Below are 23,546 nucleotides of genomic sequence, written 5' to 3' on the forward strand. Positions count from 1 at the left end.
TTATGAAAACAATCATGAGGAATGTGGTAAAAAGTCCTGCTGCACCTGGCAGCTTTTTTTCAGAGATGAGGGAAGAAACTCTGGAGCAACATGTAAAACAAAAGCAGAAAAAGCGCTCTGGGTGCAGACTGCTTTAATAAAGTTTATAAAAGCAAATAATTAGTAGCAACTCATTAGTTGGCAATAAGCAGACGTGTGTGAGATAATACACCGGTGGGTGCCGTCCAGTATTAGCTTTTGCCGGGTGATCTGGACCTGGACGAAGGCCGACCAGTGGCGGATCCACGGGGGGGGGTGGTATGTCATCGAGGCAATTGACCAGATTTAAGTTTACATAGGCATTATCTAAATGCAGCTGCAGGTACTTTATTTCTGCTCCCCCCGGCTTCCAGGAGACCTAAATTTTAATCCCTGAGCCCCATCAGTTCATTTAGAGGGGCCCAGGAATGCTGTTTCATAGAGTTTTTTTTTTTTTTATTTCCCTGCTCAGGTGGATTAATACCACCAGGAGCCGCATTTTGCGACAATAAAATGAAGGTTCCGGCCAGGTGGAGTGATATCAGTCAGCAGCCTCATCACTGCCGGACTCCTGCAGCCAATGGGTGCAGAGAGGAGAGGGCGGGCTCAGGCTGAGGGGGAATTAGCCGGAGACACAGCAGCGTGCGTCTGTGTGTGTGAACACACCGAGAGGGACAGGTCTTCACAGCAGACAGGGGCAGTGAGGAAAACATCTAAACTGCAATGAATTAATTTGTCTCCAAAAAGGTACAGTAACATCCTTCACCTATGCCATGTCCTTGCTGCTGCCCAGCCACCTTGAGGAAATAGACAGCAGCTAAATGTGATTCATCATCATTATCCTCATGATAATAACACAGTACAGATGCATTGAGCCACTGCACCTGTATTGTGTGATTGTCATGATGATAATGATATAGAATGACAGTGAAAATAATCTTTCTGCCTCCTTTACACAGGGTGTGCTGCAGACATGAGTCTAACATGCAGGGCTGTCATTTACTGGCTGTAGGATGCATAAAGTGTTGCATATATCCTTGTGCCGGCATCCCATTTATTTCTACTGAGACACACAGCCATTGTGTCCCAATATGTCATGCTTCCCGGTGTGCATGCAGGGTGCTTTCATTGACCTGCACCAGCATGTCGTTTTAGGACAGTGCAGCCATGTGTCAGAATACAAATAAATGGCATGCCGGCATGGGGATGCATGGAACACTTTAAAACAGTGTCACTGTTTTAACCACTTGCCGACCAGCCACCACAGTATATGGCGGCAGGTTCTTGCAAATCACCGTACCTGTACGGTGGTGTGCGGGAGCGATCCTGGGGGCGTGCGCGCCCACTTGCCAGTGGGGAAGCTGAGGCGCAGGGCCAGCAGCCGCGACTGGCGCCGGGCACCTGCAATCGCTCCCTGTGAAGAGAGAACGACGGTCTGCAGTTGGAAACGCAGCAGACCATTGTCTCAGGAATCACTGCAGAGCTCCTGTGTTCCTCCTATTTAGGTCTGTGTTGATATTACAAGCCCCCCCAGGCTCACACTTAAGCCTTTGATCACCCCTGGGTTAACACCTTCCCTGCCAGTGTCATTATTACAGTAACTGTGCATATTTTTAGCACTGATTGCTGTAGTAATGTCACTCACTGGTTCTCCCAAAAGTGTCAAAAATGTCAGTTAGGGGTCCGTTCTGTCTGCTGCAATGTCGCAGTCCCGCTAAAAATCGCTTTTCGCCGCCATTACTAGTAAAAAAATAAAAATGACAGTGCCCCTCCCGAGATTAGACTCTGGATCCGCCCCTGAGGCCGACCACCTTCTCTCCTGCTCCACGGCTTCACAAGCTCAAGGCACACCGCACATCCATCAGAGGGACGGCACCACCCGGTGGATTATCTCTCTCACATTTCTGCTTATTACCAACTAATTTTGTGAGTTAGTGAATATGGGTTATTGCGCTCAGCAGTATACTCACAATAAAGTGCTAATGCATAATTAACATAAACATATGAACCAATTATTTGCAAGTGAATATTCCAATGGATATAACAATAATAAAATTAATAAAACATAGTCCTTGAAAAGTGCTCGGTGCAAACTTTAAGTTCCAGCAGCAAATACAATTGGACTTGATGTGAAATGCCTTCACCAATCACCATACACCCAGTGCTCGGATAAAATACTTCTTACCAAAAGAAGTTGACCCCTTAGTTATAGGGGGTCATGATCGCAATGTATCTCCACAAGAGCTCCAAAATCTCCTATTACAGTCTTCACATCCAGTGTGTGATAAGCCAGAAGTAAACAGATGACTCCGAGACTCCGGACAACATGTCATAAGAAATAAGGAAACTCCAATAGCGTAATATTGCCATATAAAGAGATTTAATAAAAGTAATGCACTTACTCCATAGTGGTAAATAAACGCCACAGTAGTACAAATCGTTCAGCTTCTCCTGGTGGATGGGACGCCGCTTCCGCGTCTGCGTTCCACCTCACCGGAACTCTACGGTCTCACGTGAGACGGTGGTGTGCGGAGTCTCGGAGTCATCTGTTTACTTCTGGCTTATCACACACTGGATGTGAAGACTGTAATAGGAGATTTTGGAGCTCTTGTGGAGATACATTGCGATCATGACCCCCTATAACTAAGGGGTCAACTTCTTTTGGTAAGAAGTATTTTATCCGAGCACTGGGTGTATGGTGATTGGTGAAGGCATTTCACATCAAGTCCAATTGTATTTGCTGCTGGAACTTAAAGTTTGCACCGAGCACTTTTCAAGGACTATGTTTTATTAATTTTATTATTGTTATATCCATTGGAATATTCACTTGCAAATAATTGGTTCATATGTTTATGTTAATTATGCATTAGCACTTTATTGTGAGTATACTGCTGAGCGCAATAACCCATATTCACTATCACATATTGCGTTTTCACGTTTTTATTGCTGCTCGCTAGAGGAAGAAATTCCCTAATTTTTCACATTTATTTATTCATTGTTAAATATCACTCCATTTGCGCAGTTCTTTTTTTCGGTTACACCGAATTTTGTTTTTCTAATTTTGTGAGTTGCTGTAAATTATTTGCTTTTATACACTTTATTAAAGCAGTCTGCACCCAGAGCGATTTTTCTGCTTTTGTTTTACTTCTGCACGTATGGTGTCGACGTTGGCTTCGTTGTCCTATCGGTCACCTTACTTAGTAATTCATAGCGACAAAGTGGTGTTGCGACCCTGTCAGGCGTTCCTTCCTAGGGTTGTCCTGGGGTTTCATGTGAATGAACCCATTGTGCTACTGTCCCTATGACCTAAGCCTATACATCCTAAGAAAATTGCCTTACATTCCTTAGATGTGGTAAGGGTGATTCGGGTGTACCTGGCGGTGACTGATCCGATTAGAAAATCAGATTCTTTGTTCTTACGGATGAACCTCGTAAGGGGCAGGCTGCATCTGCTGCGACCATTTTCAAGGGGATCAGGCAGATGGTGGTGCAGGCCTATGCTATTAAGGGTCAGGTTCTTCCTTTCTGCGTTAGGCGCATTCTACTAGGACGCTCAGTGCCTCCTGGGCCTTCAGTAATCAGGTGTCAGTGGTTCAGGTGTGCATGGCAGCTACCTGGTCGTCTGGACACACATTCACAAAGTTTTATAAGGTGGATGTACTTGCATCTTTGGATGCAGTGTTTGGCTGCAAGGTTTTGCAGGCTGAGGTTGGAGAGGCATCAGTTTCTTGAGTGTAATTTTTTTCCTCGTGGTGAGCTCCTGTTTTTACCTGGTTGGCTATGTTTAACCCTGTTGGGAATTCTATATATTGCTGTGTTTTCCCAACCCCTTATGTTGACACTGCTTTGGGACATCCCAATGGTCTAAAAAACCTGAAGCTGTGTCCGTCAGTGAACGAAAGGGAAAACTGGATTTTTGTCTTACCGTAAAATCCTTTTCTCTGAGGTTCACTGACTGACGCATCACATGCCCCTTTGTTGGGTTGAGTTATGTGTTCTTCTAAATGGAAAAGTGTGTGGGTCAACGCTGCTCAAAGTGTGAAAAAATTCTAAATATATAAATAAATATTAAATGACGTACTTAATTATACATAAAAATCAATAGATGAAAAAATGAATAAATATATCAATAAATACTAAATACAAAGTGCTGGGTGAAAACTGTGCTCAATAATACATAAAAAATCAATAGGTGAATAAATAGATAAATATATATCATCCACAATAAATGGAAGTCCTTCAATGTATAAATGGTGCACAGTTCATAAAGTGACAATGTGACAAGTGCTTCAGTGCTCTGCTTCTTTCAAAGTGCTGGTGCTCCCCCTCAGTGTCCCCACTCACCGAAACACTGTATGTGTAGAGCCTTATACCCGGATGCTTTTCTTTCAGTGTAGGCATTTCAATTCTCTTCCTATATATTACTTTGCAAGGCTGCTGGGAAACTATTGCTGGCTGTATCCCCCTCATCAAAAACCGAAAATAATGCCCGCCATAGTGAAATACGTTTTAGTAATTTTGTTGGGTCAAAAAAATGTTGCACTTACAAACAAAATGTACAATTTCGCTGTGAGGTCCGGTGGTTGCTGCTCCCGCTGACACTGCTTGTTAAAAACTGAAGTCCTATAGCAGGAAGTGATGGTATACCCTCTGGGACTGCCTCAGGGACGTGACCAAAAAGGTTTCCATGTAGTCCTACTTCTGAAGCAAGAGCAGCATAAGCCCAATGATCTACAAGACATGGAGAGGTGTCCATCAGTGAACAGAGGAGAAAATGGTTTTCCGGTATGACAAAAATCCAATGCTTTTTTTCTTGTGTTACCATTTCCGGACATATACTGTGGCAGAGCGGCCCGGCTGAGCAAAATCACGTACATGTACGTGAGTTTGTGCAGGTGCTGTCGGGGGGCATGTGCACGCTGCAGAAGCCAATCAGCGGGTCCAGTGGCCGTATCGTAAAACTTGGACTTGTCATTAAGGGGGTAAAAACTTCTGGAGCTGAAGTGGTTAATATGCTCATTTTTTTGGCTCATGCTGTGTGTTATTAATTATGTAGCCAGTGTACTTTTAGAAAAAGCAGCACTTGAAGGCTAACTTTGTTCTTTTATTGTAAATAGACAATTTTCATAACAAGAGCAATTGCACAGTTTTTTACTAACTGTTTTCTGAATGTTCTCTGATATAAAAGCCTGACTTTGTATCAAGTCTCCTCCTTTTAGAATGCAGTGGGTTTAATATATTTTTTTATTTTACACTTCTAGGTCATTTTCAAGAGACTGGGACGTAACAGAATATGGAGTGTGTGAACTGGTGGATATTGTATCAGAGATACCTGATACTACTATATGTGTTACTCAGCAAGACCATGAGACTGTAATCTCCATTCCTAGAAGGGGTAATAAACATATTATGTTTTATTAAGATACAATTTAGGAGCAGTATGTTTTTTTTTTTTTTTCAATTTTTATTGGGTTTTTGAATAAAAATAACAATCAATCAAACGACAACGTAGATGTGAGTAGGGTTACATTCTCACATGCAAGTTACATACAAGAGACCAATGAACACAGTATGAGGATATAAATTGAACATCGATGGATAACATGGAATGAGTAAGGTTATGGCATTATGGTAGTTTGTTGGTCCAAGGTAACCATGCTTTCCACATTTGTTGGCATGAGGAAGATTTGCCCGATCGCGTGGCTAATTGTTTTTCATATTCATATGTATAGTTTACATAGATTATAACCAGTGTTGGGGTAGTTACTCAAAAAATGTAACTAGTTACTAGTTACTTCTGTAAATTGTAATGAGATTACTTTACTAGTTACTGCATTTGAAAAGTAACTTCACTACTTATTACTTTACTTTCCTCTTTCATAATTGACCGTGTAGAAGAAGATACATGACACTCTTTCTGCATAGAGTTTATTGTATAAACACAGGCTTTGGGAAACATGAGAACAAAACCTGAAAAAACAGAATAAAACATAAAGTGCAACAAAAAGTCATAGACTTCATCCCTCTCTATTCTTCGAAATAACGATTGTATCGCACGGCTTGGGTAACGCATGAAAGCGCGTTCCTATAGCCTAGTAAAGTAGTGTAGTTACCTCCTATAGCCTAGTAAAGTAGTGTAGTTACCTCCTATAGCCTAGTAAAGTAGTGTAGTTACTTCTTATAGCCTAGTAAAGTAGTGTAGTTACCAATATTAGTATTGTAACTAGTTACTTTACTTAGTTACCAAAAAAAGTAATTTAGTTACTGTAATTAGTTACTTTGTAACTAGTTACCCCCAACACTGATTATAACCTCTGAGACAGTCAGGGTAGCTGTTGATTTCCACTTTCTAGTGATATATAGTCTTGATGCAAGTAAAATATGTGCGACTATAATGCGGAAATGTGGGGGAAATTCTCCTATCTTAAAATTCAATCAAGCCAAGGCCGGATTGGGCGGAGTTAAAATACCTTTAACAGATTCAATTTAATTTGAATATTGGTTCCAAAAACTTGTGAGATTTTTGCAAGTCCACAATATATGTAAAAGATTGCCAACTTGATCAGTCTCGCCAGCAAAGTGGAGAATGAGAGGGATAAAATGTAGCTAGTCTAAAGGGAGTGAGATACAATCTGGAGATTACCTTATAGGAAAGCTCCCAGTGGTTAGTGCAGTGAGATATGTAGTATACATATTGAAACGCCTGTTTCCATTGTTCTGGGGTGAAGGATTTTTGGAGATCAGATTCCCATTTCAACATGGGATTAGTTTTGGTAAACTGCTTTTTATTTTGGAGTGTTTCATAAAAAAGTGAAATTCCTTTTGGGATTTGAGGAATTTGTTCAAAGAAAGCCCACAGTGTCGGCTGGATTTTGATTACTGGTATAGGGTTTGATTGAACGAATTTTGCTTTGCAGAGATATGTAAATGTCTCGGGAAGGGGGAAGTTGTAACTGAGATAACGATTTCATGGAGCCTCCATCATATAGATCATCTATCCATTTGAGATTTCAGTCAACCCACTTCTGAAGAAATAAATAGGGAATAAGGATTTCCAAAGTTTCAAGGGGAATTCGTAAGGGAAGGAGTGTGGGAGGGTCACCAGGATATAACAGTTTTCCAAGCCTTAATAGAGGTTTGGATGGTGTTCGGATAGTTATGTAGGAGGGACTTGTTTCCAGCTGTCTGCAAAAAGTAATGTGGGTAGGCGAGTCGTTGTAACTAAAGCTTTTTCTACCTGAACCCACCGACTGTGAGTTTGGTGCAAACCAATGTTACCTATGTGCTAGTTGTGCTGCCAAGTAGTAATCGTGGAGATCCACCATACCTAGCCCCCCAACTTTTTTATGTTTGCATGTTTCCAAGAGCATCTTGGTGGTTTGCCCTGCCAAATATAGCGCTTGAAGAGAGTTTGAAGAGACGACATATATAAGACGGGGCAACCTGAATAGGTAGGGTGCGAAAAATATACAGCACTTGCGGGAGTACCATCATTTTTAGTGCCGCCATTCTGCCCAACCAAGAGCTCCTTAAATGCCCGTTGTGAGAGATCTTGAGTTACTTTCTGAATTAAGGGTTTGTAATTTGCTGCTACTGTAGTGTCGAGGGATGATGTTAGTTTGATGCCTAAGATATGGGTTGTCAGTGGTAGCCCAACCATATGGGAGTGTGGTCTCCAAGTGGCGTCTAGTTGAGGTATGAGTCCCCAAATCTAAGATAAGGGATTTATGGAAATTGACTTTGTAATATGAGACCTTACTAAATGCCTCCAGTGTGCGATGTGTAAACGGGAGAGATATGATAGGGTTCGTTAAGGATAGAATGACGCCATCAGCGAATAAGCTGATGATGTGGGCTTTCCCTTGGAGTTTAAATCCCGAAATGTGTGGATTAGTTCTGATGGTTTCAGCCGGAGGTTCAGTCATAAGGTTAAAAATCGTCGGGGAAAGAGGGCACCCTTGTCTCTTTCTGTTTGTTATATAGAAAGGGCTAGACAGTAAATCAGAAGTAAAAACCTGGGCTGATGGGGAAGAGTATAGGGTCATGATTACATCAAAGATCATACCATTAAAGCCAAATTTTTTTAGTGTCATTGTCCTATAGCGCCAGCGCACTCTGTCAAACGCCTTCTCTATGTCAATAGAGAGAAGCAGAGAAGGCGTTTTCGTATGTGAGGCATGGTGTATCAGGTTGAGGATCTGTCTGGTGGCATCTGGGACCGGTCTTCCAGCCATGAACCCCATTTAGTCAGATTTTATTAAAGCTGGCATAAAAGCAGCCAGTCTCCTCGCCAATAGTTTGGCGTATATTTTGATATCTGCATTAAGCAGTGAGATTGGCCTGAAATTTGCAGGCGTATCGGGGGATTTCCCCGGTTTAGGGAGTGTCACGATGTAGGCTTTCAGAAACTGGTGCTATGGAGGATGAGGAGGGGAGTTATTGAAATAGTTTGAGAATATAAGGACCTAGAGCTGGGGCTAAGGTTTTGTAATATTCATTGTTAAAGCCGTCAGGTCCCGGTGACTTTTCATTAGGTAGAAAGACAATAGATTTGGTGATATCCACCACAGTGAATGGGCGGTTTAGGAATGTCAATTGGGGTGTTGTGAGAGTAGGTTATTTTAAAGCTTCCAAGAATTGGTTGATGTCACAATCAGTGGGTTGTGGGGTCGTGCAGTCATCCTTTAAATTATAGAGGACCCTATAGTAGTCCGCGAATGCATTTGCTATGTCCTGTGGGTTGACCAGTTTATCTTTAGTGAAGGGATGGGAAGGCAATTTTGGTTTTAGTTTTGCATGCTTTGTTTAGCTGCCAAGGATTTTCCTGCTTTGTTGTGCTTTATAGTAATTAAGTTTCAGGGATCGCAACATTCTGTCATGGTCTTTAATTAGTAGTCTCAAGCCTGCTCGTAGTGTAAATAAACGGTTGGAAGTGTGATCATTAGGGCTCAATTTGTTCTGGTGTTCCAGGGAATGAATTTTGGTAATCAGAGCAAATAATGTTGGCATTTTTTCTTTTCCCTAGCATTAAACTGTTTTAAGATACCTCTCATATATGCCCTGTGAGTGGTCCAGAGGGTAGTGGCTGAAATGTCAGGGCAGTCATTGGTAGAGAAATAAGTGTCTAGGTGGTGCAGCAACAGTTTGGCATGTTCGGAGTCCTCTACCACTCTGTTGCATCTCCAGGAATGTCGGTGCCTGTTTTGAAGGAGGTAGTGATAGTAGCGTGATCTGACCACGTTATGTCATTGATATCTGTCGATGCTATCTGTTGGAGGAGCATTTTGTCAACAAGTAGATCTATTCTGGAACAGGATTTGTGTCTGGGGGAGTAGAAAAGTATAGTCCTTCTCATTTGCATGGAGGCAGCGCCATGCGTCATATAATTCCTCCTTGTGCAGTAGGCCATGAAAGGAAAGTACAGGGCCCCTGCCCAAGGAAGAAGAATCCAGGGTGGGGTCAGGCACAACATTGAAACCTCCACATATTAATAAATTCCCTTTTGCGCACATTTGAGATCTTGTTGAAAAGTTTACGCAAAAATCTCAACGGGTGCGAATTGGGAGCATACAGTGAAACAAGATGTTAATGAAATTTTTTCGATAGAACAGTTAAGAATGATATATCTACCATCCCGTTCAATGAAGGATTCATGGAGAGTAAAGTCGACAGTCTCTGATTGCTAGAAGAATACCTCGCTTCTTGACCGGGGCAGTAGACAGAAAAACATGGGGGTAGGATTGGTGTTGACAATAGGGAACAGCGTTAGTTTGAAAATGGGTTTCTTGGATCGTCAAAATGTCCGCTTTGTTTCGCCACCTCTTTCCACATGGATCTTCACTTGGCTGGATGGTTGAGTCCGTTGGCATTCAGTGAGAGTACATTAAGTCCCATCGGTGTACCAGAGAGGGAAGAAGCTCCGAATACGTAGGTGTGTAATGAAGGGAAAGGCTAGGAGGACAAGACAGTCTCTTGCTGGGATCCAAACGATCATGAAGATAAAGCAGTGGGATGATCGTGTCAATGAGTACTGGCAGTCAATACTAATATCAAGGAAGATAAATTGGCTCTTGCATGAGGACAACGTGAACATGGTCAGATATAGCCTGTAACATTGCATCTTTTGGGTCGAGATAAGAAGGGAGGTCTCGAACATAAGACATAAAAAGGGGAAGGCCCTAAAAAATAGATCTTCGAACTGCAGTAGCTGCGCCAGGTTGGGGGAAGATAAGCAGGGGGTGCTCATAAACAACAAGGAGAAAAGAGACCAGGGAATGTTATAGACAAGTGTTGGCACGTGTTGAGATCAGAGAACCTCCGATGATGGTGGATGTCTAATTGAGAGAACAGTATTCCATACCGCTTAATTGCGGTGTTGTGTAGATCCAGGTAGAGCCGGAACATGTGGCAAAAAATTACAGTTTTTGAGGAGAGGGACACCTTCCAGGGATCTTATGGTCGTAGTCACTCCATTTGTGATTACCAGGTTAACTGGATATTTCCACTTGTAGGGAATACTATGGTTGCGCAGGGCCTTAGTTATTGTGGACAGGTTCTGTCGTCTGTGTATGGTATGTTGCGAATTGTCTGGAAAGACTTGGAGATTTCTGAGTTTCTCCGGCAGTGAGTCAATTTTCCTAAATTAATCCAAAATCTTCTCCTTTACTTGGAAAAAGTGAATGCGCATGAGAACATCTCTGGGTACTTCTTTAGGTATATATGATGGCTTAGGTCAGGGCTTGACAAATTTGCCTGAAATCTAGGAGCCAGCTAAAGTTAGGAGCCAGTTTTTTTCTTTTTTTAAACTAACAACCAAGCTTTATTTAGTAAAACGGACACTAAATTTACACATAAATACGACTAGAACCCCACTCTCCTCTATAGCGCAATTGGATGGAAACAGACTGTCTGTCTCTATCCATCCGATGCCATCTGATCCGATCCACAGGGTGGATAGAAAATAGAACCACTATCCGTCTGTTTTTGGTGGACAGGATCAGATGGCGACAGATTACTGCTCCATAGAGGAGAATGAAGGGTCCGATCAGGTCTGCCTGAAAAACTGACAGGCGGACCTGATCAGACAGCCCGTGTGAAAGGGGCCTTCGGCTTTGGCTGTGGCATGGCGATGAGGGGGAAAAAAAAAAAAAGATTATATATATATATATATATATATATATATAATCACTGCCTGTGGGCTGCGAGGGGGGGGGGCATCCTACCCTGCTGTGAGTTATGCTCTGGGTGCAGTTCTGGGTGCAGACATGTGTTGTGTTGTGCGGCGATCCGCCATTTTCTTTGCTTGAATGCTGTGACCGGCCCTGTCCCTGTACAGCGCCGTGTTTTTGGCGCCATTCGCAGCCATTTTGGCGGGCTGTGCTCGTCCAAGCACATGGCGGCGCCATTTGCCTCATCCCTCAGCCGAGCGGCCATGTTTGCAGAGCCTTATAGGCTATATCAGTCAGCCAGCTATTGCATCACTTCCTCTTTCTCTGGGAACAGCGATCGGTGGCAGCAGCCTGTTGTGCTCTCTCCAGGTTTTTACCTTCTTTGTCCTGTCATTCCTTGTTCAGTGTTATTTTTCCCTGCGGGGTCGGTGCATACAGTAGTGTACGGTGGGCTGCGCTCGCTGTGGTGTTAAAGGGCCAGTACCTTTTTTTGCTTTCCATTACTGGGGCATGGATTCTCAGGATAACAAGTTTCCCCCCGCCCTGGTGGGGGACCAGGGGGCTGCTGCACCCCCCGAGGGGGCCGATCTGACCGCTGTAGTGGCTTCCTTAGTGTCTCAGGTGCAGATGCTGATGGCTGAACGATCCGCAAAAAAGGCCAGGGTATCCATTTCCTCTGATTCAGAGGGCGATGTGGCTGCTGTGGCTGGCGTACCCTTCTCGGGGTCCCGTTCATCTTTGGACCTTCTGGGGTCCGAGGGGGAGGCAGAGGTGGAGGGGGTTGATGTTTCTCCCCCTGGCTCGCCTGAAGAGCTTGCACTCATGAATGAGCTGATTGCTTCCATTAAAGATACCTTGCACCTAGAGGATGAGCCTACTCCTCCTGCTAGGGTGTCCTCTTTTGGAACACAGAGGACTCGAAAATCAGCGCAGGTTTTTCCCTGTCCTGCTGAATTTCACCATACTGTTAATGAACAGTGGCGCAATTTAAAGAAGCCCTTTACTGTGCCAAATAAGTTTAAACTGCTTTATCCGTTTGCGCCCTCCACCGACGAGCGTTGGTGTGTGGCACCTCAGGTGGATCACGCGGTGCCCATTTTGAACAAGGCTACTGCGGTGCCTTCTGAGGATACCCCGGTTTTCCGGGACCCTACGGAAAGGAGAATGGAGTCTCTTGCCCGTCATGCCTATATGGTTGCTGGTTCTATGCTGAAGCCTATTTTTGCTTCCATTATGGCAGCACAGGCTGTTGCAGATTGGACAAAGATGCTTAGACGCACCTTGGTGGCTGATTCAGCTTCGCCTACCACGTTGGCTATGGTGGACCAGATCCATCAGGGTGTCATGTACTTGTGTGATGCGGACTTGAATTTAGCTCCCTTGGCTGCGCGCCTGTCCAGCGTGGCGATACTGAACCGTCGTCTGATTTGGCTGAAAAATTGGTCGGTCGACCAATCTTCTCGCAGGACGCTGGCGGATTTTCCCTACGCGGGAGCTCGCCTTTTTGGCGAGGCTTTGGATACTCTGATAAAAGGGGTTACGGGGGGCAAGAGTACTCTCCTACCCCAGTCTCACAAGCATAAGTCCTTCCGTGGTAAACGGAATTCCTCGTCTAGGCCCTCTCAGGGGTCCTTTCGTGCCTTTAGATCACAATCCAAGGGCAAGCCCTTCAAAGGCCAAGGCTCCCAGAAGAAGCCGTGGGCAGGGAAGCAGAAGTCCGGCTCGACTTCCCATACCACTTCCGCCTGAAGGGGCGCCCTCACCCATTTCTGGGGTGGGTGGACGTCTGCGCGGTTTCCCACAACCTTGGCTGACCCACATTCGGGACAGATGGGTTCAGGAAATCGTTCGATCTGGTTAAAAGATCGAATTTCTCTCTCGGCCGGCGGGCAGATTTTTTCCCTCGAATCTTCAGCTGTTTTCGGAGCGCTTGCAGGATCTGCACCGGGCGGTGCGGGGCCTGCGGGCCCAAGGGGTGGTTGTTCCGGTGCCTTATCGGGACAGGTTTCGGGGGTTTTACTCCAATCTGTTCACCGTGCCCAGAAAGGAGGGCAAAGTGCGTCCGATTCTGGACTTGAAAGCTCTGAACCGCTTTGTGCGGGTTCGCAAGTTCCACATGGAATCCCTGTGCTCAGTGGTGGCTGCCCTGAGTCCGGGGGAATTCATGGCCTCCATCGATCTGAAGGATGCGTACCTACACATCCCCATTTTCGAGGGTCACCAGAGGTACCTTCGGTTCGCCATTGCGGAGGATCACTACCAATTCGTGGCGTTACCTTTCGGTCTCGCTTCGGCTCTGCGGGTTTTTACCAAGGTGCTGGCGCCGGTTCTGGCCCTGTTGCGAGCACAGGGCATTGCTGTCTTGGGGTATCTGGACGATATCCTGATACGGTCAAACGCCAGTCAGAGCCTGGTGACCGACCTGTCCACCACGATGCGGACACTGCAGGAGTTCGGTTGGACTATAAACATTCCGAAGTCGACTCTGTGTCCTTCGGTTCGTCTTCCCTACCTGGGAATGATTCTGGACTCTGTCCAAGCGAAGGTCTTCCTGCCGGAAGACAAGCTTCGGACTCTTCAGGACGAGGTCAGGTCCCTCAGGGACAACCGGCACTCGTCTCTCCGGACATGCATGAGATGTCTGGGTTTAATGGTCTCGGCTTTCGAGGCGATCCCTTTTGCCCAGTTTCACACGCGGGGTCTCCAAGCGGAGATTCTTGCCAAGTGGGACGGGCGGCCGCAATCCCTGGATCTGCGGATCTCGTTGAGCCACAGCACCAGAAGGGATCTTCTGTGGTGGCTCCAGTCCCCGGCGGTGTCGGGGGGCAAGTCTTTTCGTCCATTGTTGTGGACAGTGATCACCACGGATGCCCGCCTGTCGGGCTGGGGTGGTGTTCTGGGCGTTTTGTCCGCCCAGGAAACTTGGTCGGAGGAGGAGTCCTCCCTTCCGATCAACATTCTGGAATTGAGGGCAATAAAGCTTTGCCTTTTGCGATGGACGGACCGGCTTCGGGGCCGTCCGGTTCGGGTTCAGACGGACAATGCCACCGCGGTGGCCTATGTCAACCATCAAGGGGGCACCAGGAGTGCCCGGGCGGCTCGGGAAGTGGCCGACATTCTGTCTTGGGCCGAGACGCACGTCCCGGCGATAACGGCAGTTCACATACCGGGGGTGGAGAACTGGCAGGCGGACTATCTGAGTCGCCAGACCCTGGACCAGGGGGAATGGTCCCTTCACCCGGATGTCTTCCAGATGTTGTGCGCGAAGTCGGGTTCTCCGGATGTGGACCTGTTCGCGTCTCGTCTAAACAACAAGGTGGAAAGGTTCGTGGCAAGGACGCGCGATCCTCAGGCAGACGCCTCAGACGCGTTAGTGGTGCCATGGCATCAGTATCGTCTGATGTATGCTTTTCCACCGATTCAACTACTGTCCAGGCTGCTTCGCAGATTGGCCTCGGAACTGCACACGGTGATTCTGGTGGCACCGGACTGGCCTCGCCGGTCTTGGTACGCAGACCTCGTAAATCTGGCAGTCGACGCTCCGTGGCGCCTGCCACTTCGAGAAAACCTGCTTTACAGTCGCTGGCTTTAACGGCCTGGCTGTTGAAAGCCAGGTCCTGAAGGATAGGGGTCTCTCCCCTGAGGTCATTCCCACTTTGATCAAGGCTAGAAAAGCCTCTTCGGGAAAAATTTACTACCGTACTTGGAAAGAGTACTTTGCCTGGTGTGAGTCCAGGGGGTATTCCCCTCGCTCATACTCGGTGTCGGGAGTGTTGGCTTTCCTCCAAACTGGAGTGGACCAGCGTTTGGCGCTAGCCACAATTAAGGGTCAGATTTCTGCGCTGGCCGTTCTCTTTCAACGCCCTGTGGCGTCTAATTCCTTGGTTAGCACCTTTGTTCAGGGGGTGCGACATTTGGCCCCTCCTAGGAGGGAGCCTTTGCCTCCATGGGACTTGAACTTGGTTCTGTCCGTGTTACAACAGGCTCCCTTTGAAAAGATCAGGGAGATCTCGTTGTCTCTGTTGTCCAAAAAGGTTGCCTTTTTGGTGGCGATCACTTCGGCTCGCAGGGTGTCGGAGCTGGCGGCTTTGTCCTGCAGCTCTCCCTACCTGGTGATTCACAAGGATAAGGTGGTCTTGCGACCTAACCCATCTTTTCTTCCGAAAAGGATCTCGGAGTTTCACCTAAATGAAGACATTGTCTTGCCTTCGCTCTATGCGAAGCCTAAGCATCCGAAGGAGGTTGCCTTACATTCCTTGGATGTTGTCCGGGCGATCAGGGTTTACCTGTCATCCACTAAATCTTTTCGCAAGTCGGATTCCCTCTTTGTCCTTCATGAGGGACCTCGGAAGGGCATGGCGGCATCGGCTGCGACCATCGCCAAATGGATCAGACAGATCATTGAGCAAGCCTATGCCTTGAAGGGGAAGGTTCCACCTTTCCCTGTGAAAGCGCACTCTACCAGATCCTTGAGTACGTCTTGGGCTTACTGTCATCAGGCTTCTGTGGCCCAGGTGTGTATGGCGGCGACTTGGTCGTCCGTTCACACCTTCTCAAAATTCTATAAGGTGGATGTTCAGGCATCGGCCGATGCCTCCTTTGGCCATAAAGTTCTCAGTGCGGCAGTTTCTTAGGGACCCTTGTTTTTCTGGGCCCTTGGATATTGGGGTGTTTTACCCCTGGGTTACTTGTCTTTCCTGGGTTGTTGCTCCTGTTGAGCACGTGTTCCTGTTGCCCAGTTGGTTCTCTTACTGTGGTAAGGTTCCTTTCTCTGATGTGGGTACTGCGTTGCCTTTTCCACGGTTGCGTCTCCCACCCCTCATGTCTACACTGCTTTGGGACGTCCCATTGGTGAAGACTTGGGAAGGGGCGGCAACTGTCGGAGGACGTAAGAGAAAACTGAATTTTTGTAAAATCTTACCGTAAAATTCCTTTCTCTGAGTCCTCCGACAGTCGCTGCCCCCCGCCCCTCTTTTGGGGTTTTTGTGTACTCTATGCTACCAAACTGAGTTGGGAATGCTGGTGCAGGGAGGTATTGACTGAGGGGAGGGACAGCCCCTAGGGGTGTGTCTATGCTAAAAGCTTTTGTATTAACAATTCTTGTTGCCTAGCTACTCCTACGGAGCAAAGGTCAATACCCATTGGTGAAGACTTGGGAAGGGGCGGCGACTGTCGGAGGACTCAGAGAAAGGAATTTTACGGTAAGATTTTACAAAAATTCAGTTTTTTTATAAGAAAATTACTTGGATCCTCAAACATTTTATTTCTTTATATATATATATATATATATATATATATATATATATATATATATATATATATATATATATATATATATATATATATATTTGAGACACTAGTGCATGAGTTCCCAAACTGTAGGTCAGGACCCACTGGTGGGTCGCGAGCTGTGTTTGAGTGGGTCACACAGAGCAGGAAATCACTGAGAGCGGGCCCGCTTAAATTGTGCTGTACGAGCCCGTGCATATTACAGAGAGCCAGAGCAGTCAAATTGCGATGGATTCAGGACCCCGCCCACACAGTTTACGGAGGCTGGTCTGCATTTCCCGTGAGGAGGATACTTGCATCAGTGAGTACTTTATGTGGGCTGTTATGTAGGATATCTTTATAGGGTGCAGAGCCAGCTCCTCGGTCCTGCTGGCGGCAGTGGTGGTGGCTAGACTGGCTGCGGGTTTCTCTCAGCTATAGCGGGTAGAGACGGCAGCCTCTGTGTCATAGGAGGACCAGGTGGCCTGGCGGTGTCCGTTCATGGCAGCTTCTGTGACCCCAGTAGAGGATCTGAAGAAGAGCCAGGACACCAAGACCAGCAGAGACCTCCTCATCATGGAGACTCTGGGTGAGGTGTGCTGGGCCCTGGAGAGGGCAAACAGGGGCTTCACCTTCACTGTGGACTGCTGGGAGAGGAAGGAGGGTGAGTGCCATATAGCCTGCTGATCAGTGTCCTGGGATGGTTAATTTCTGTCCACTGTCTGACAGTGCTGATTACTTACAACTTCGCTTATATGCCACACTTGGCACAGGTTTCTGACCCCTTACTTAGAACATCTGGCAAGTTTAAACAATAATTGAAAAGTAGTCAATTGATATTAATTTAACATCCCCCTCCCTTTTAAATATGCATTATTATTATTTGCATTTATATAGCGCCAACAAATTCTGTAGCGCTTTACAATATTCAATTACAAGCAAATGGGCCCTGAAAAATAACTATTCAAAAGTGGGGCTCGGCCTAAAAAAGTTTGGGAAGCCCTGCACTAGAGAATAAAATGGCGATCGTTGAAATATTTTTTATCACGCTGTTTTTGCGCAGCGGTCTTTCAAAGGCAATATTTTTGAAAGAAATACACTTTCATGAATAAAAAAAAAAAGTAAAGCTAGCCCAATTTTTTTGTATAATGTGAAACTTGATGTTACACCAAGTAAATAGATACCTTACATGTCATGCTTTAAACATGCGCACGCTTGTGGAATGGCGACAAACTACGGTACTTTATCTCCAAAGGCGATGCTTTAAAAATGTTTTCTAAGTCGCTCATTGACAGACGTAGTCCTCCTTGATTAATATCAACTCGGGTTATACTGCCCTCTACAGGAGTAGGACTAGACAGGAAAGAAAACGTTCTGGCCACACCCTAGGGGCAGTCCCAGAGGGTATATCCTCTCACTTCCTGCTACAGCAAATCAGTTTTTTTCTGTCTAGTTAGGAGTAAGGACCTAGATTCCTTGCTAGGATCTTCGGTCCTGGCAGGATTTTTTTAGAAATACTTTTTTTAGACAGCTTTTTTTCTCCAGTGTTCCTGTGAGATCTTCAAGCGTCCGTATTGGTCGACAGTCCCCCCACCCCGGTGGAGAGGGGTTCTGTCAGGAGTTGGCGCCCGTCTGGTTCCGGTATGGTGAGTAGAATGTTCCCCCTCTCCCCCTGTCGGGTTTGTTGGTGGACGCGGGCCCCTCTCTGGGATGGTCGGACACTCAGTTTCTGGGTCTCCCCTCTAGCCTATAACAGGTCACAGATCCCCCAATTTGAGTGTGATTTTTGTGAATAGAAACCAGGAGGCTTGGTTCGGGAGCTGACTATCTAAAGTCACTATATGACTGTAAGGGTGACTGAAGTCAGTGGCAGACTACTAAAAGGCATTACTATTGAGGTATAGAGGTATCCTACCTGTCATAGGGTGTACACAGGCCGATGCCTATGCCTGAGTTACTGCAGCCACAGATCGCCATCCCTCCAGAAAGCCGGTCACTTCCACAGGCCGCACAGCCTCCCGCAGGCCGAGGACACCTCCCGCAGGCCGAGGCACTTCCGCAGGCCGCACAGGCCGAATGCACACATCCCACAGGCCGCTGCTAACTTGCAAGCCCCCGCTATCCTACACAGGCCGCCGCCATTTTCCTGCAGATCGCACGAGGCCGCCATATTGGCGTAGCCTCGTGTCTCCAGCATGGGGGCGGCCATGTTTGAGGTGACCAAACACCTCGTGGAGTAATTGGGAGGCGCCGGAAGGCGTGTAAAGGGGCGGAGCCGCCTCCTTGGCCCAGGGAAAGCAAGCCAAAGACTTCCTGTCTGTAACGGACAGTGCTGGAAGCAGGTTGATAAGAAACTTCTGTGCATCAGGTGAGCCTTGGGTCTCTCTCTCTCTCTCTCTCTCTCTCTCTCTCTTTCTGAGGGGTCCAAGCAGGTAGACTGAGGGGCGCTACTGCGCTGGGGGACTAAGTTAAAAAAAAAAAAAGAAAAAAAAATATTTTTTTCTTGCAATTAATTTTTTTGTGTTTGCTGGCAAGTGTCTTGTTACATGAACCCTGCCACACATGTATCCCCACCTGATCCCCTCAGGGTGGCCGCAGGACCCTCCAGTACCCCACTTGTGATGATGCATTATCAGCAGTTTTGGAGTCTTTGGTATCCCGGGTGGAGGTAGCCTGTCAGGGACGGGGGTCAAGAAGAGCGACCCCCGCCTACCCCTATGTCATCTGATACTTCAGATACGGATTCTGAGCTGGTCATTGCAGTCCCTTTTCTGGGGTTGTTGTCTCAGGTACGGTCTCCTCAGACAGTAAGGAGGACGCTTCTGCCTCCGCCATAGCACAAGAAGCGTTGGTGGAAGCACTAGTTGTGTCTGTCTGGGAAACCTTAAATCTTGAGGTTGCACCGGCAGAGGTAGCTGAGACTCGTATTCCTTTTTTGGCACTAGCAAGCCTACCAAAATGGTAAAGGGTTTCCCTTGCCCAAATAGGGTCGTCCGTAAATGAGCCCTGCTATTTCCAAACGCATTGCTAGGCGCTATCATTTTGAGGAATCCCTCATTACAAAATTGGACAGTACCACCAATAGTGGACTCACCGATTTCCAGACTAAATAAAGCCACTGTTATCCCGTTGGATTGACAGAATGGGCCCCACCCATCTCTAGGGTGGGGGGACGTCTTCACCGGTTTCCGGATCCAGGGCTTTCCAGAATCCCGGATAAAGGGGTTCGCAAGGTCATATGGTCGGGATACAAGATCGAGTTTCAATCACTTCCACCGGTGCGATTCTTCCCTTCCAATAGTCGACATCCCCGGGTCGCTTAAAAGCTTTGCGGGGGACAGATTGATACAACAAGCAGTGGTAGTTCCCATTCCTTGGAGGAGTTCTAGTTGTTCACAATGCCCAGGAAAAAGGACTAGGTGCGTCCAATTCTGGTCTTGGAAGAAATGGAGTCCATCCATACAGTGGTGGCCTCCCTGCATCAGGGGGATTTCCTGGCGTCCATAGACATTTAGGATGCCTATCCTTATATCCCCATCTTCGCAGGACATCAGCATTTTTGTTGCTTTTCCCAAAGATCATCCCTGGTTCCCACCAGGAGACTGAACTATCTGGGCCCAATTTTGGATACATCCTTGGCAAGAGTGTTTCTCCATGCGGAGAAACTCCAGAAGATTCAGTCAATGATTCGGATGTTGCTGTCCGTCAACTGGCTGGGATTGATGGTCGCCTCCTTAGAGGCAGTACCGTTTGCCCAGTCTCATACCCAAATTCTCCAAAGAGGAGATTCTTCTCATATGGAAACGGAATCCCGATTCCCTGGACAATCGGATCCGATTGAGTGAGCGGACCAGGGAGGCTCTGGTCTAGTGGCTTCGGTCTCCGATGCTCAGCCAGGGGAAGTCATTTCTTCTGATAAATTCCAGGTTACCGAAAAATGTGTTGGAACTGAGAGCGATCAGACTGTCTGATTTACTGGACCGAGCACCTCCAGGGCAGCCCGGTTCGGATCCAATCGGACTATGCCACAGTCATGACTTAGGTCGATCACCAAGGGGCACCAAGAGTGCCCTGGCGGCCATAGAAGTGGCCAACATTCTTATTGGGGGAACAGTTGTTCCAGTTCTCTCCGCAATATTTATCACGGGGGTGGACAGGCAGATTATTTCAGCCGTCAGCTTCTGGATCAAGAGGAATAGTCTCTTCATCCAGAGGTATTTCACCAGCTGTCCCTTCATTGGGGCACCCCGGATATGGCTCTGTTGGTAGGTTGGCTCAACAGGGCTCACACCCGCGATCCTCTAGCGGACGCAGCAGACGCGCTGAACGGCCTGTAAAGGCAGTATCAGCTACTATATGTCTTCCCCTCCCCTCTCAAATTGCTGCTGAGATTTCTCCGCAGGATAGAGGTGGAGGGAACTCCAGTTATCCTGGAAATTCCGAGCTGGCCTCGTCAAGCCGGGTACGCCGACTGGACAGGCTAGTCGCGGACGCTCCTTGGAGACTTCCTCTCAGGGAGGATCTGCGATCTCAAGGACCGATCTGCCATCGTGCTTTACAGTTGCTGGTTTTAATGGCCTGTCTATTGAGACCCAGGTACTGAAGGACAGAGGGTTGTCCGCTTCAGTTATTCCTACTCGAATTAAAGCAAGGAAAGCGACTTCCAGCAAAGTCTATTATCGCACATGGAAGACTTATATCGCGTGGTGTGAATCTTTGGAATTTCCCCCACGTACCTATTCGGTGACCCGAATCTTGGCTTTTCTGCAAAAGGGGGTTGAGCAGAAACTATCCTTGAGCACTATCAAGGGTCAGGTTTCAGCATTAGCAATCTTCTTTCAGAAGCCTTGGGCTACTCATTCCTTGGTGTCCAGGGGGTGCGGCACTTGGCTCCGCCAGTGCGCACGCCCTTACCGCCCTGGGATCTTAATTTGGTGTTTGTCGGTTCTTCAGAAACCTTCCTTTGAAAATATCAGGGAGATTCCCTTGCTTACATTATCCCAGAAGGTGGCCTTCTTGGTGGCTATCACTTCTGCACGCAGGGTGTCAGAACTGGCTGCATTATCATGCCATTCCCCATATCTCGTGGTTCATAGGGATAAGGTAGTTCTTCATCCAAAGCCATCCTTTCTTCCTAAGGTGTTTTCAGATTTTCATCTGAATGAAGATAATGTGCTACCTTCCTTGTGTCCTAAGCCCAATCATCCTTAGGAATATGCGTTGCATTCCTTGGATGTGGTTCAGGCAATCAGGGTATACCTGAAGACTACGGAATCGTTCCGTAAGACGGATTCACTTTTTGTGATCAGGGATGGCCCCAGAAAGGGGTTGCCTGCATCTGCCGCTACTATCTCCAAATGGATTAGACAGACGGTGGTACAGGCTTATTCTATTAAGGGTCGGAATCCTCCGTTCCCTGTTAAGGCGCACTCCACTCGAGCGCTCAGTACTTCCTGGGCCTACCGCCATCAGGCGTCAGTGGTCCAGGTGTGCAAGGCGGCTACCTGGTCGTCGGTTCATACCTTTACAAAATTTTATAAAGTTGATGTGATGGCATCGGCGGATGCCTCATTTGGCCGCAAGGTTTTGCAGGCCGCAATTTGAGGAGACCGGTGGTCTACCTCGAGGGTTTTTTCCGTTGGAATTTCAGTTGAGTCTCATCGTGTGATTGATGAGCCTTTAAAACTTCTAGTTGGCAACGGTTGGGCCTTCTAGATTGGATTTTGATTTCCATTTTCCCACCCCTCATTTGTGGCACTGCTTTGGGACGTCCCGAGTTGATATTAATCAAGGAGGACTACGTCTGTCAATGAGCGACAGAGAAAAATGGATTTTTGTAAAATCTTACCGTAAAATCCTTTTCTCTTAAGCTCATTGACAGACGTAGTACCCGCCCCTCTGTTTTTGAGTTGGGTTGGGTTAAATTCTCTAAACACTGCTTTGTGACATAACTGATTTGCTGTAGCAGGAAGTGAGAGGATATACCCTCTGGGACTGCCCTTAGGGTGTGGCCAGAACGTTTTCTTTCCTGTCTAGTCCTACTCCTGTAGAGGGCAGTATAACCCGAGTTGATATTAATCAAGGAGGACTACGTCTGTCAATGAGCTTAAGAGAAAAGGATTTTACGGTAAGATTTTACAAAAATCCATTTTTGGTTACTAGTTTAGAGCTAGAGGAGGCCTAGTGCTAGAATTATTTCTCCCACTCGAACGATCGGGGCTATACCTCACGTGTGGTTTGAACATGGTTTACATTTGCGGGCGTGACTTACATATGCGCTCGCTTCTGCGCACGAGCATGTAGGGATGGGTGCTTTAAAATTTTCTTTCTGTATTTTTTTTATTTTTACACTGTCCCTTTTTTTTTTAATTTTTTATTTTTTTTTTTCACTTTTATTGCTGTCACAAGGAATGTTAACATCCCTTGTGACAGTAATATGCAGTGACATGTATTCTGGAGGGATCTGGGAATCCCTCCTTTGCACTTAAAAGCATTTAAACGCCAATATCAGATGTATTGAATATTGGCCTTTTTTTAAAATCTGGCGTCTTAAGGCTCCAGTAAACAAAGTGATATCATGACCTCTCTTCCGGTTTACTAAATCTGAGACGCAATCAAAGCCGATGGACATGCTGGCTGGTCGTTTGGGCCTTCCGGTGGGACGGGAGAGCCCAGACGAGCCCAGGACGTCCCCTCCTGCTGCTTGTAATTAGTTGAGTGGTTGATAAGGCACAACCTCTTGAAGCCGAAGGCCACATATTTACGTAACGTTAGGCATAAAGGGGTTAATAAAAAAAAAAAATGGTGGCAACCAACGAAAATGAATGGATCCCCAATAAACCCCAACGCGTTTTAACTTGATATAAGCCTTCTTCAGGGGGTATATATATTGGTCCACAATTCTTATAACAAGTATCTGTGTGTAGGTCTTTTAACCTACACACTCATATTCATTGTTTTTTACTAATCGGTATATCCGGTGATTCGTTTCTTGTATTTCGTGTATTATTTTCGGTATAGAAGTCTTTTATGTATTAATTGTATGAATAAAGTTTGGTATTTTTTATATATATCTTTTGCTTCACATTCTTT

General features: G+C 46.5%; 1 protein-coding gene across 1 annotated transcript in view; it reads left to right on the forward strand.

The window, feature by feature from the left end:
* Window positions 1-23,546, forward strand: part of MARF1 (meiosis regulator and mRNA stability factor 1) — a 587,347-nt gene that overhangs the window by 403,884 nt on the left and 159,917 nt on the right. Inside the window, exon 19 of the mRNA XM_082261010.1 lies at window positions 5,280-5,413. Within this exon, the coding sequence (XP_082117136.1) occupies window positions 5,280-5,413 (134 nt within the window). The remainder of the gene's footprint in view (window positions 1-5,279; window positions 5,414-23,546) is intronic.

The sequence above is a fragment of the Pelophylax lessonae genome (genome assembly GCF_965119305.1).
Source record: "Pelophylax lessonae genome assembly, chromosome: 6".
NCBI classification, from domain to species: domain Eukaryota; kingdom Metazoa; phylum Chordata; class Amphibia; order Anura; family Ranidae; genus Pelophylax; species Pelophylax lessonae.